The following is a 14,256-nucleotide window of genomic DNA, read 5'->3' on the forward strand; positions in this document are numbered from 1 at the left end:
TGCAACTAGAGACCATACTCATAAGTGAAATAAATCGGACCCACAAGTGTAAACATCATATTGTCTCCTTGGTGTAAGAATCTGAAAGACTGGGTAAAACTCAAAACGTACAACAGATGATAAGAAAGGGAAAGAAATTGCTTAAAGGAAGGAACAAGTGGGATGAGGGAAAGAAGAAAAAAGAAAAAAGGAAGGCAAAATATAAACATATATATGAATAGCTGCAATGACTGTATTGCTGTTGTCTGATGGTGTAATGAAATGAACAGTTAATGCTCACAATTTTTCATGTTCTGGTCGACTTTGCATGCTTGTGTCTGGTGGTCTGAGCAACTGATTTGAAGGTAACAATATGCAATGGAATTATAATGGTGAACTCCTACCATCTTGTCTAGTGAAACTCTGTACTATCTCTAATGTTTTATTGAAAAAATTATTTTCTTATTCTCTTTAATTGTTTGAGCAATCTTTCATTCTTACATCTGACAATCTGAGCAATGTAGTTGAGGATAGCGATATGAAATGTAACAACCAGTGTTGATTTGTATTAATTTGTCTTGAGGCCCTGTATCACTTTGAATGTTCTTGCTTCGATTTGTTTATGTTCGTGATACTGGTATGCTGCTACTGTTCTATTTTTTTGTTTGAGTGTGTCTCATGTACTACTCTCTTTAAAATAAAAAAGAAGAAAAAGGAGGGCCTCAGCAGAGGAAACATGCCATGAGTGTGTGAACCTATTCCCTAACTCCTTGCTGAGCTCCATCCTTGATCTCTCTGTTTTCTGACTGCTGTAAATTAAACAAAGTTCCTTGGCAAATCAACAACATATTGACATTCCATCTTATTCCAAAAGGAATGGCTAATATGAACTAAAAGAAAATAACTAATGCTGTTGGTGAAGTTGTGTGGGAAAGAGGGATACTTCATTTTTCATGGAGGTGTAAACTACTACAACCTCTATGGAATATATTATGGAGATACCTCAACAAAACAAATCATAGAAATTCCATTTATCCCAGTCATAATCATTCTGGGTATCTTCCCAAAAGTGTTAAAGATATCGTGTTATAAAGATACTGATATACCCATGTTTATTACATAGTATCTCAGAAGTAGCCTATGTGCCCATTGACAGATGAAGAAAGAAAATATGGCATACATATGTAATAAAATACTGCTCAACCACAAAGCAGAGTACATTTGAGTCATTTGTAGGAAACTGATTGCTTCTTGAGAAGTTAAGGCTAAGTGAAATAAATCAGACACAGAAGGTCAAATATATATTTCTTTTGTGTGAAAAGCTCAAAGCACAAATAAGTTAAACAGCAAAGTAAGAGAAAGATGATAGGAAATGATAGACTTTGTGGAGATATTAAGGAGATCTGGAGATAAGGTGAGACAGAAAGGAACAGAAATTAGAAGTAAAAGTGACCAAGCTGTAAAGCATATATGTACCAATTTATCATAATTAATGTTTTTACTGTGCTACAAATATAGTGTAAAAATGGTAGTCTTAATATTTCCAAAAAATACTTCCATTTCTTTGATGGCTATCTTTAGAATCAGATATACTACACCTTGTTTTTTGGATGTCTATAACAATTCACAGGCAAATTAAATTCACATTTAATGTTCAAATTTGGGATTTTACTCATTACTAGAAGAATTATTACTGTTATTATCACTAAACACTTGTAAGTATTTTCTCACACTGATAAGAATATTGTTACTAGTGACCTACTATTTGATTTCCATTTTAAATTTCTTCTGAAAATCTGTTTTATATACTCAGCCTTTAAGGAAACAAGCTTATTGCTAAGATCACAAAAATGTCCTTTACTGGATGATGTTATTCATTTAAAAGGGTAAAATATCAACCTTTGACTTAGAAAGAACCTTGAATAAGGCTTCCCAAGTTTATGAAACCAAATAGCAAAGACAGAACATTTACCTAGAGTCCCAAGTTCAAATGGATTTAACAAAGCGTTAATGGACTGGAGAGCACCTTTTACTTTCTAGTAATTTAAACTTAAATTCCTTATGGTTACTAGATTTTTCTCTACTTCAGTGTTATTATACTTATAGAGCAAACAGAAAACATTTAGAAAGGAAAATTTCGCTGCACATCTAAATAAGTAGGTTAGTCTATTACATAACTTAGTGTCCCAATTTAATCATCTTTGGCAAAATTTTTAAGACCTCACTCTCTGGTGAGTGTAATTATATATATTTAATCTCCAGGCCTGTGTCAGTTATATACACTTCCATAACTACCACAAGTTGTTCAAACTCCATTCGTTGAGATAGTAAATGAACAGAGTAAATAGCTTTCATCGCAGAGTAAGATTTGCTGCATGAAAGGAATTTTTCCTAGAATTGACGGGAGAGATCTTGTTTTATATGGAACATATATACACACATTTTAAAATCTAAACATATTTATCTCACCAAAATTAAGTTGCTTTATAATATAATTTTTATGTGTGGTAATCTCTTTTTCTAACATTTCCTTTCACCAGAAACTATCTACTGCCCCCTGTGCATGACTTCCAGATAGATTATCGAAGAATCTGATGCAATATGAATGCACTCATAGATTTAAATATTTGTAATGGCCAGGATATTCAAATAATCTTATATAATGAGAGGAAATTGAACACAATGATACAAATGCATCTCTTCCTTTCAAATCTATATCCAACACTGGCATCACTCTGAATAAAAGAAAATAGAAGAACTGATTGACAACTTCTGAGACACTGGATTTGGTTATTTGCAGAAACCATGCTGAATTTTATATTGCCATGTCAACATTATATGTGATCTTTCCTAGACATTCTTTTAGAGCAGAAGACATAATGGGAAGTTATGTCCCAATGTCTCCTTCTGAGTATAATTCTGCATACTGTTACTCAATAAGGGAATTTTACAAATTTTATGAATTCAAAGAATAATGAAAGTCTCCTGATCTCCAGATATCTTCGTAGTCAGGCTGGTGACTTAATGTGACATCCATAGTGAGCTTTCTTTCTTTCTTTCTTTCTTTTTGAACTGCGAATCAAACTCGGGATCTTGTGCTAGCCAGGCAGCACCATGCTGTGCTGCTGAGCTATATCCCTGACCCAATAGTAAGCATTCAGCTAAATTGTCCTCCAGGGAGAATTTCTGAAGGCCTTTGCCTGGAAAATGGGAATTGAGGCTTAGATTCTACAAGACATAAGGGGCGACCATTCCCAATTAATTCCCCTTTGAAAGATAGTTGATTTCAACAGAACATAGTAGAATATTATGTAGTTTCAGGGGTTGAGATTTTAATGAACTCACTTTACACACAGACAAAAGTAACTGATTCAGACTTGTGAAGAGATTCTTCAGGGAAAAAAACACTCAACTATTGTAATAAGTGAGATAAATCTGGCTATGACAAAAGAAGACAGGAAATATTACTAAATATAGTAGGATTAGAAACAATTGTGGAAAACATAAGTATTGAGCAAAAGAAACTGGATACAAAGTTCAAAATTTAAGGCTTTTATATGAAATGGCTGAACAGGTAAGATGAATCTATACTGATCAAAAAAACTTCAGTGGATGCTTGGATTCAGTGACAGATGGAGGTAGGGTGGCAGGAGAGGAATGACTATATAGAAGTAAAATCAAGAATTTGCGTGATGTTCACTGCTGTACAGTTATGCAAGAGTATGTATTTGTCTAATGCATTTGTTAAAATAACCAATTGCTATTAGATGGAAGACATACATAATATGGTGAAAATTGACACAAGTAGAATTAGGGACATTTCGTGTACAAGTTATTTTAAGTATTCAAAATTTCCTCAAATGCAGATATAAATTATACATTGAATTTTTCAGTAATTAGTGTAACTGCTAGGATTCAGAGTAAAGAAAGCAATATCCTAATTAGAACCAAACACAGAGTTGAACTATTTGTATCCAAAGTGACAGTTGCTTATATTGATCAGTAATGTACTATTAACTATTCACATTCACATGGAAAAACTTTCTGTAAAACATTCTTTTTCGTATATATTATTCCTGTCATCATAACACCCTAAAATATAGTACTTTTTTAAAAAAGTTCATCATCAATGATCATTGCTCTGGGAGGGCTACATTGATCTTTCAAATTACCAACATGCTCTACTTATATTCTACCAAAATATCAATGATGATTTAAAATGAGTAGGATGTTCTATGCTGTCTCTGATAATTTTAACAGTGCATAAATAATTACCAATAGATGCCATGCTAAGTCACTAACATATAATAAAGTAGTAAACTAGGTTTATCTAGCAAGGTTCATTTGTTAAAGCATCCAGTGCTGTGTTTTATGAGAGGTGGCACTTCTAGGTAAAGACAGAATTTGGTGCTGTATATTGACAAAAGTAATTTTCTTCCAGATGTTAGGAAAATCTCAGAAAGACAAGCTAAAAGAGTTGCAAAGAGACTTAATGAATCTACTGTGATATAAAGACTCAAGGAGAGAAGTGGTATACACAGAAATTATCGTAATTGAAAATCAAATTCAATTTTATCATCCATAATGCAACAGCATATTATTTATTTCTAAATTTTGTCTCACTACTTTGACAAAAGTAAAACCTTTGGAGCATGTGCTTGAGAGCTTCTTTTACCTGTTGGTTCCTCAGGGTGTAAATGAAAGGGTTGAGTAAAGGGGCAACAGAAGTGTTGAGCAGAGCTACTCCTTTAGCTAACGTCACCCTCTCCTTTGCTGACGGCTTCACATACATAAAGATACAGCTCCCATAAGTAATGGAGACGACCACCATGTGAGAGGAACAAGTGGAAAAGGCCTTTCTTCGTTGCTGAACAGATGGGAATTTTAGAATGGTTTTGAGGATGAACGTGTAGGAGAGGACCACTAATAACAATGTGATAACAAGCGTCATTGAAGCTAAAACAAAATCCATCAACTCTATAAAATGTGTATCTGTGCATGAAATTTGTAGGATTGGAGCAGTGTCACATAGGAAATGATCAATCACTTTGGAAGCACAGAATTCCAGCTTGAGTCCCAAGAGCAAAGGGGGAAAAACGACCAAGAATCCAGTTGCCCAGGAGCTGAGCACGAGTTGGTAGCACACTTTGGTGTTCATAATGGTTGGGTAATGCAGTGGTTTGCAAATGGCAACAAAGCGGTCATATGACATGGCAGCCAGGAGGTTAAATTCTGTAACTCCTAACAGGAAAAAAAAGAATAATTGAGTTGCACAAGCACTGTAGGAAATGGTTTTGTTTCCAGTGAGAATGCTCATCAAGAACCGTGGAATGCAGACTGTTGTGAAGGAGATTTCTAAGAAAGAGAAATTTCGGAGGAAGAAATACATTGGTGTCTTGAGGCGGGGATCCAGCAGGGTGAGGACAATGATGATTAAATTCCCCGTCAGGCTCAAGATGTAATTGAAAAATAGAAACAGGAAAATCACAGTTTGTAGCGCAGGGTCACCTGTCAGTCCTAGCAAAATGAACTCTATTTCCCCAGATTGGTTCTTCATTTCTTCTTTGTCCTGTCAAATCTATAGAAGATTAAAAAAAAATCATAAGTAGTAAAAATGTTTATAACTTCACATGCATTGACATTAAATATTAAGACAGTTAAGAATGTACAAATGTTTTCTCAAGTCAATTCCAAGTTCATCATAATGAATTTATCTTCAACTTTATCAGCCAGGTTTGAGATATTGCTAGGAATTCTTTTCTTATCCAAAGTTGAGTAAAGCCTATTTACGAATTTACAGTAAGGTTATTATTCATCTCAAATGCAGTTCCCCAACTTGATTAGTATTGATCGATGGCTCTTTCCAGTACTGTATCTCAAGTAGCTGTTCTAAAATTGGACATTTTCCAATTTCTCAATTTATCTAATACCTCACATAATTTGTTACCTGAGTTACATGATAGTTATAAAAATGGACTCATTCTCAGTAACCATAGTAACTATAAATTTAGGTCTATGTACAATAATTAAAATTTCCAAGCAGGGAAGATTTCAAAAGAAATAAAGCACATGAGGATCATACAGTGAGTACTGAATAGTGTGATTGCAATTATGATCGGACGAAAATAACGCTATGTGAATAACTGAGAAACTGAAAATAAATCGCAGAGCTTTCAAACGTGGGTCATCAGTTAAACCTGCAATGGTTAATACGGATGCATCAGTGTAGCATCTCTGTCTCTTACTATCGTCTATACAAAAATAACAATGACAATTATAGTAATTCTGAATCACAATTAGAAGATTGATGCTTTTTCAGGCAGAACTGAGCAAAACTAGTTTATGTTTTACAAGTAATTAAGGTAGTAATATAAATAGTATGTATTTCTGAGTTTCTTAAAACATTTGAGCTTTAGTTCTTATATTCTAATAAATTATAATCCTATAAGTGAAATGGATATTGATTGTGTATGTGAATATCTAAAAGACCTATAAAGTTTGGAAATACACTTATGTCTTCCACAATGCAGAAGATTTGAGATGGTATATAATTCCCTGATTAATGATAGACAGTGTTAGTTACAGTAAAAGTTACACATATACAAGAATCTATAGTTAATATGGTATTAGTATACAGAATCAATGAAATAGGCTTTGCCCAAGTCAATTTACAGAATATGCTTACCTGTATGTTTTTATGCAATGAATCAAAGTTTACCATACCTGACACTTAAGTTTACTTTTCTTGTAAAAGATGTTGATTGTCAGATATTTCCAAGTAACAAAGAGGGAATGATTTGTGTGCTTCTCCTGTGAGGATTCTCAACCTCTAGTATTTAATTACACTCATTCAAGTTATCACTTCCTTTAAAATATATTTCTTCTAGTTATGCTTTTCAAAAAATTATGCTTGATTGAAAGAAATAGACAATAAAAAACACATAATTGAATGAAGATATCTCCTGAAAAGGAAATGCAAAGTGAAAGGAGAGAAAATAAAGATGTGAAAAAGTTCAATGATATTATTTTTAGCTAACTGAGTTTGAGGAAATGTTGAAAAATTAAAGTTATGGAATTTTATAAAGTTATGGAATTTTATAATTTTATAAACACATAACCAGAGAAGCTGTAAGGAAAACCTACTAGAATAGAATGTTTCAATTGCTAACACATACCTTTTGCTAATAACCTAAAGTTTAGATTAAAATATAAGTGTATTTTAAATCAATGAGATCAGTGAAAAAAAGTAAAAGAGCATGTAATATATTTTATACTCACAATAGTGGCAGCACTGCAATCCAGACAAATTAGATGTGTCAAAAAATAATATTTAAATGTCAGACAATCAAGAACCTAAAAATATTCTTACATCTACATATATACATATATGCATCTATACATATATGTATATATATTATTATTCTCATTGTCTTGCATATATTAGATGGGATAAGAGAAATTAAGCCTAAGAGTACATGCTAGGGCTTGCATTCGGGGAATGGAGTCATATTAAAAGAGGCTATTTTCAGAAGTCATGATTGAAAGTCATATAGTTTTGTAAAAGTTCCTGTAAAAGCTTTCATGCAAGTTCTAACCTGAAACAAAATTATAGACATTTATTCTGAAAATATTAGTGATTCAAATGTGAAAACATTCTAAAGTTTTCTTTGATCATCAAAAGAAATAATTAAAACCACTTTAAATTGGCACTGTGTAAAAACATGTGATCTACAGTTGAGAGATTTCTAATCTCTCAAATTATTCTGTAGAATCTACACATTCAAAATTAATACATAAAAATCCCAAAGAACAGTACTACTTCAGTTCATGAACTTAATACTTTCAATGATTCTGGTCACAGAATTCACTCCATGATTAGGGATGTAGTTGAACAAGGTGCCACTGTAATGAGAAAATGAATGTTCTCCCCAGTGTTACCCACAGGGAGTTACAGAATGAGACAGCTGAGTATTTTGTCTTTCTGATGGGTCCTGAGAGGAGTCAAAGACTTAAGAAAAGATATACAAGGCAAATAAAGCAGAATAAGTGAAAGAAGAGTAGTGACATAAACATGATTTGATTGGAAACAATCTTCAGAAATCCTACTTGGTTCTTTCTGCTAAAACCGTAAAGTATTGGAAAGAATAGCACTGAAAGATCTGGAGTCGTTAGGAAACTCAGATAATTGTGAAACAATAAACAATCAAATGTTCCACTTACTGAAATCTTTGCACAACTGATAAGCATGCTTGATGAAATAATATTCAAGCTAGAATTCCCTCCTGTCAACTGCTGATTTGTTCTGCTTTAACAGTCACACGTATCATCTATTCAGATAACACACACTCTAAGAGAAAGTAACACAAATCACAGTGTGAGATCATATGGATATAGGGCAATTAAAATAATTGTACTTAATTATTTTGCATGTTAAATCACATAAACATTATAACACCTTTGAGCCATAAATGACTATCATATCTTTTTGGTAATCACTCAGCATCACCTATATGTAAAATGGAAAAAGTAGTAAAAACAATAATATTTCTTAGATTAACAGCTTTCTTTACCAAATTTCATACACAGACATGGGCAAACATTTTGTACGTCAATACCTGAATCACTATCCTGGTGAACAGACAGTAATCATGTCCATCCTTCTTACTAACCATTTCTTTGTATACTTAAATACGTGACAGATTTAATTTTGCTCATAAACATATTAGCTGATTTATTGGATACTATTAGAAAAGTTAATCAATTCACCCTCTTTTCTACAATATAATGCAATTTATTTCTCTAAGGCACTGTAAACCTTGCTAAGAGGTACATAGAGTGCCATATGATGACTAATTCTCAGACTGTGGAGGACGTATGCCTTCTGTGTCTTGTGGGAAAAGATATAACATAAACAGAGAATTCTCAGGGTAAATCAGACCCAGGAGCATCATTTCTAAGTGATTTTACATTCTATGTTCCAGAAGTGTTCTCTATGGAGACACACACACAATCTCTAAACAATAAAACACATCATGCAACAGTGATATATAGATACTCATGTTTATAGCGGGACAGTTTGGAATAGTTAAATCTTGGAAACAGTTCAGATATGCATCAACTAATGAATGGATAAAGAAGATGTGCTTCTTTTATGACTGAGTAATAATCATAAAGAGGAATATACTTGAGACATCGCTAGGTAAAGGGATACACCTTGAGACCATAGTCTTAAGTGAAGTAAACCAGACACACATGTGTAAATACTGCATAGTTTCTCTGATGAGAGGAACTGAAAGTGTACAAAAAGGATCAAAATGTATAATAGATATTGCAAAATAGGAAAAAAAAAAGTTCAAATGGGAAGGGGAATGGGGAAGGGAAAGGGGCAAAGAAAGGAAGGGAAAACAAAGAAGAAAGGAAGGAGAAAATGCAAACAACATTTTGTTAAACAAGGAAGGGAGGAGCGGTTGCGGGGAGGAGACTGGAAGGGGGAAAAAGAATCAAGATATATTGTGTACGGTACAAATTCCCTATGACATGAACATGATGTATATGTAAAACATGCCAATAAGCCTACTTAATTTAAAAAGTCCGATTTCAGAGCATTTGGAAAAGAATGCTACAATATTGGGTTGTCTACCAAACACTGGCCTTATATAATCACAGATATATAGTTCTGGAGTTAGACGGAAAGAGAAGGAACAATATTTTAATGTCAAATATTTTAATATCAAGAGGGAGAGTATAATGTAGAAAAACCCTGCTAAAGTCCAACTGACCTCAAGCTAAATGTACCTGTTTCCTTTCAGTTTATTCAGTTAACAATATATCCTTTCAAACTCAACACATCAATTTATGGAAATTACAAATTTGTTTAAAGCTGTATAGTCCTGCTTTGTGAGGATATAGTTTATTTGATCAATCTTTTGCTTTACTTTAATTTTTTGTTTTAAATGATTTATTTATTTACCTAAAATGCCGTATACCAGCTTCCTTTATTGATACATCTTTTCTCATGATTATCTGAGGGGCTTTAAATCAATATAAATATTTTATAAGTGTATAGACATTCATGTGTACACCTGCACGATATCTCACATCCTTCAGCAAGAAAAACACTGAAGGGGAAAGACTGACACAACTAAGGAGGAGCATGAGAATCTGCTCCTAGTATTGGTTTCGCTGAGGAAAGGGCACCGTACACCTCTTCAATTCAGAAAACCGTGGTTATGCTTTGGGATATTTCCTTAAAATTTTAGGTGGGTTCCAGAACACTTAGCTAGTAATTAGGTGCTGAGTAGCAGAGCAGCTTCCCCTGTTTATGCCACAGATTCTAGCAGCTCAGGCTCATTGTTCCTGGGTCTCAGGAAGTGTGCAGGCTGGTGCTTCAGTTGAATGCGGATACTTTTCTCTTTGGTTCCCTCCTTTTTAGGATCATTTTTATTGACAGGTTTCAGGATGTTATCGGAGCTGTCAGAGTGCTTAACATGCTCAATATGCACATTCATTCTCTTGGCAAATATCTTGCCTTTAACTTGCTCATTGACAGCAATGCCAACACCATGTGGGGTGAGATTGTAGACTTGCCCAGTCTTGCCATGGTAACATTTGTGTGGCATTCCTTTTTGAACACTTCCCATTCCCTTCATGTCTACAATATCACCTTTTGTTATATTCGCATATATCTGGCTAAAAGAATGATTCCATGTTTTCTGAAAGCCCTAGAGAACATACACTGGGTTCCTCTTCTCTTCCTTTTGTGATCTTTACTTTAGAAATTTCTAAAATATCATGATTCCACCATAAAGGTTTAATAATTCTTTTATGTGTCCATTAATAGAGTATTTCCAATTTAGAAAGTCCAAAAAATATACCAATGAGTAAAATTGCCCATATGTATTTTGATAACATATTTTTATAAAGCATAATTGCCATAACACTGAAGGTACCACATAGGATAAATTCCTAATTTTGAAATTACTGAATCAAAAGTAAACTCCATGTGTATTTTGTTAGATATTGCTAAATTGTTCGGTATGTGTATTCTATCAATTCCCACCAACAGTGTAGTATTCTTGCTGTTTCTCAGCAGTCTCTAAAACAAGAGTGGGTTTTGTAATTGTGAAGATGCTGGCTGTCTTACGTATAAGATGTGATAACTGTGAATCACTTTTATTTTCATTTCTCTGTGTGTGGAGTTGAATATCATGTCACTAACTGAAAAGCTCACAACATATATTTATAAATTTATCAATTGTCTATATCTATTACTTATTCAATTTTAAGGTTTTTCCAGTACTTATTCATAATATTTAAATATTCTTCATATGAAGTAATATTATCTTATCAGTTACATATGGTGCAATTACTTTCTCTTAGTTTGAAAGCGATTTATGATTTTATTAATGAACTTTTTCCATGTTTTGTGGATTTTGTTTGCCCAGAAGTGTCAATCTTTTGTTTGATTTTCTTACTGTCCTTGGTTTTTTGGCACTATTTAGAACCCTTTCCCTGTATCCCATTAGAAAAGATGTTTGCCCCTACTTTCTTTTAACATTTGCTTGCTTCATTTTACATTCAGATTCTTAACCCATTTAGAATTTATTTTATGTATGGCATAACACAGGATTTTAATTTGAACTTTTCTCTGAATTTTTTATGGATTTTTAAGTAATATTTATTTCAAATGTCCATTTTATCCCTATGACTTACCATCATTGTCATATGCATAATTCCACATATAATTGAGTGTATATCTGGAAATTTTACTCTTTAACTCATCAGATCATTAAGGAAACCATAACCTGATGTTCTCTTTATAGACATATTGCTGTGTGTTTCGATGCGTGATTTTATAGTTTCCCCTTGTAGCTCTTCTTAGTTTTTTCTTTAGGCAGATTTACATAATTACTTTTCCACATAAAATGTAATATCAAAAAATGTACTTAAGAAAAGCAACTAATTCGTGTTCATATTTATAGTTCTTAATAAATAGGGAATTTAATATTTTATAAAGATTTCTATTTAAAGAGAAAGAATGATTTTTTTCTTCCTTTCTATTTTAGAGTGTTTAAAATATTTACAAAACCAAGTATTGATTTTTTGAAAATATATAACAACAAAATCACAAATAATCTATCAACAAATAAGACTGAAATATTAGAAATCAAGATAAATCATTACAATTCCTCAGAAACAAAATTTCATTTCAAAAACTTTGAAGATAGAATGCATAAACTCTTAGAAATGTATAACCTAACCCACCAAGATTAAATCAAGAATAAAGAGAAAGATTGAACAGACCAATTATTAATAAAGTCGCTGAAGTAATTAAAAGACCTCAACTGAATAAAGAAAAAGATAACGCGCCTTTGCAGCTGAAACCTACAAATATTCAATGAAGAATTAATACCAATTTTTCTTCAACTTGAGAAAACTAAAAGTACACAGCATCCTTCCAATTTAATTTAGTGAGGTCAACATCAGTGATACAAATGCCAGAATATTTCTAATGGTATAATCACAGTAGAAAACTCAGTTCAGCATGGAGTAGTTAATGTTGTGATTGGAGTATTTTAACAATCTCAGTAAATAATAGAGGGCATCTGTAACTAAGGTTTTCAAATCATGACCAACTTTAGAAAACAAATATAGATTTGTTCCAATATCTGAAAACAGGGAATTTGGTATGTTTGTGAAAGAGACCAATAAGGATAGGGAATATATTTAAAAATCAAGGAAATATTATTTCCTTTATTTTTCATTTTAAAGAGTAAAAAAACTGACAAACTGTTTTAAAGATAAAAGAACTAAAACATATTAACAAACATAGACATAAATAAAACAACATAAAACCAATAAAGGCAATCCAAAATTTTGGACAAGTCCACAGGAAATTAACAAGGTTGTTGTATTGCATACTGGTATCTTCAAATGGTTACCCAGATAAATAAATATAAGCATGTAAGACTGATCAAACAATTAAACATCAGCTGTTCCTTTCAATAACATATTGGAAATTAGTAGACAATTATCTTAGCTATCGTGTGTGTGTGTATACCATATATATTCATATTTCCCTTTTTTTATTTGTTTTTTCTTCATTCTTATCCTAGTCATTCTTTGCTTGTGATTGAGCAGTTTCATCCCCTTTCACAATATCTATTGTACCTTTCAGATTTTATTTACTCTTTCAGATTCTTACACAAGGGAGACAATATGATGTTTATACATGTGAGGCTGATTTACTTCACTTATGAGTATGGCCTCTAGCTCCACCCATTTACCTATAAAAGCCTTGAGTTTATCTTTCTTCATAGCTGAGTAATATTCCATTACATTAAAATACCACATCTTTCTTATCCGTTCTTCTGCTGATGGGCATTTGGGTTATTTCCACAGTTTAGCTATTACAAATTGCCCTGCCATAAACATGTGTGTTGCTGTGGTACGATGTTTTTACTTCTAGAAAAATACCCGAAAGGAAAATAGCTAAATTGAATGACATCTTTAATCCTAGTTACTGAGGAATCTCCAGACTGACCTCAACAGGGGTTGCAGAGGTCTACACTCCCACCAACAGTAGAGAAGGGTTCCTTTTTTCAACAGCCCCACTAGCTTCCATTATTGTTTGATTCCTTGATGATAGCCATTCTTTCTGGGGTGATATGGAATCTCAGGGTTGTGTTAATTTGCATTTCTTGAATGACTAATGATGTTGAACTTTTTTTTTTTTTTTTTTTTGGTTTTTCTCCGGTACCGGGAACCGAACTCACGACCTTGTGCTTGCCAGGCAGGCGCTTTTGCCGCTGAGCTAAATCCCCAACCCCAGATGTTGAACATTTTTTTCATGTATTTATTTGCCATTTGTATTTCTTTATCTGAGAAGTGTGTGTTCATCTCAGATGACCATTTTTGGATTGGGTCTTTGAAATTGGGGGGCCTGGTGGTTTTTTTAATGTTTTATATATTATAGATAAAAGTCGTGTGTCTGAGGGACAGTTGGCTAACTTTTTTCCAATTTGTGAGTTTTATTTTTATTCTGTTTGTGATTTTTTTAGATGTGCTAAAACTTTTCAATATGATGAGATCTCAGTTGTTGATTCGTTGAAGTATGTCCCATGCAGTTTGGTTTTTGTTCATGTACTCTCTGCTTACCCCTATGTCTTCAAGATTTTTATGTAATATCTCTTCCAGTGGACTTAGTGATTCTCTTTTAATATTTAGATCTTTGCTTTATTTTGACTTTAATTTGGTGGATGGTGATAAACATGGATC

At 32.9% G+C, this 14,256-nt stretch overlaps 1 protein-coding gene and 1 pseudogene across 1 annotated transcript; both read right to left on the reverse strand.

Annotated features, from left to right (window-relative positions):
* Positions 1 to 4,576: 4,576 nt before the first annotated feature.
* LOC102018571 (olfactory receptor 6C6-like) lies at positions 4,577 to 5,536 on the reverse strand. The gene has a single exon (XM_005397496.1). The coding sequence runs from the start codon at positions 5,534 to 5,536 to the stop codon at positions 4,577 to 4,579; it is 960 nt and encodes a 319-aa protein (XP_005397553.1).
* A 4,762-nt stretch (positions 5,537 to 10,298) lies between these two features.
* On the reverse strand, positions 10,299 to 10,628 carry LOC102018898 (annotated as a pseudogene).
* Positions 10,629 to 14,256: the final 3,628 nt, after the last annotated feature.

Source organism: Chinchilla lanigera, unplaced genomic scaffold (assembly GCF_000276665.1).
Source record: "Chinchilla lanigera isolate Chin_1 unplaced genomic scaffold, ChiLan1.0 scaffold00057, whole genome shotgun sequence".
Lineage (NCBI taxonomy): Eukaryota > Metazoa > Chordata > Mammalia > Rodentia > Chinchillidae > Chinchilla > Chinchilla lanigera.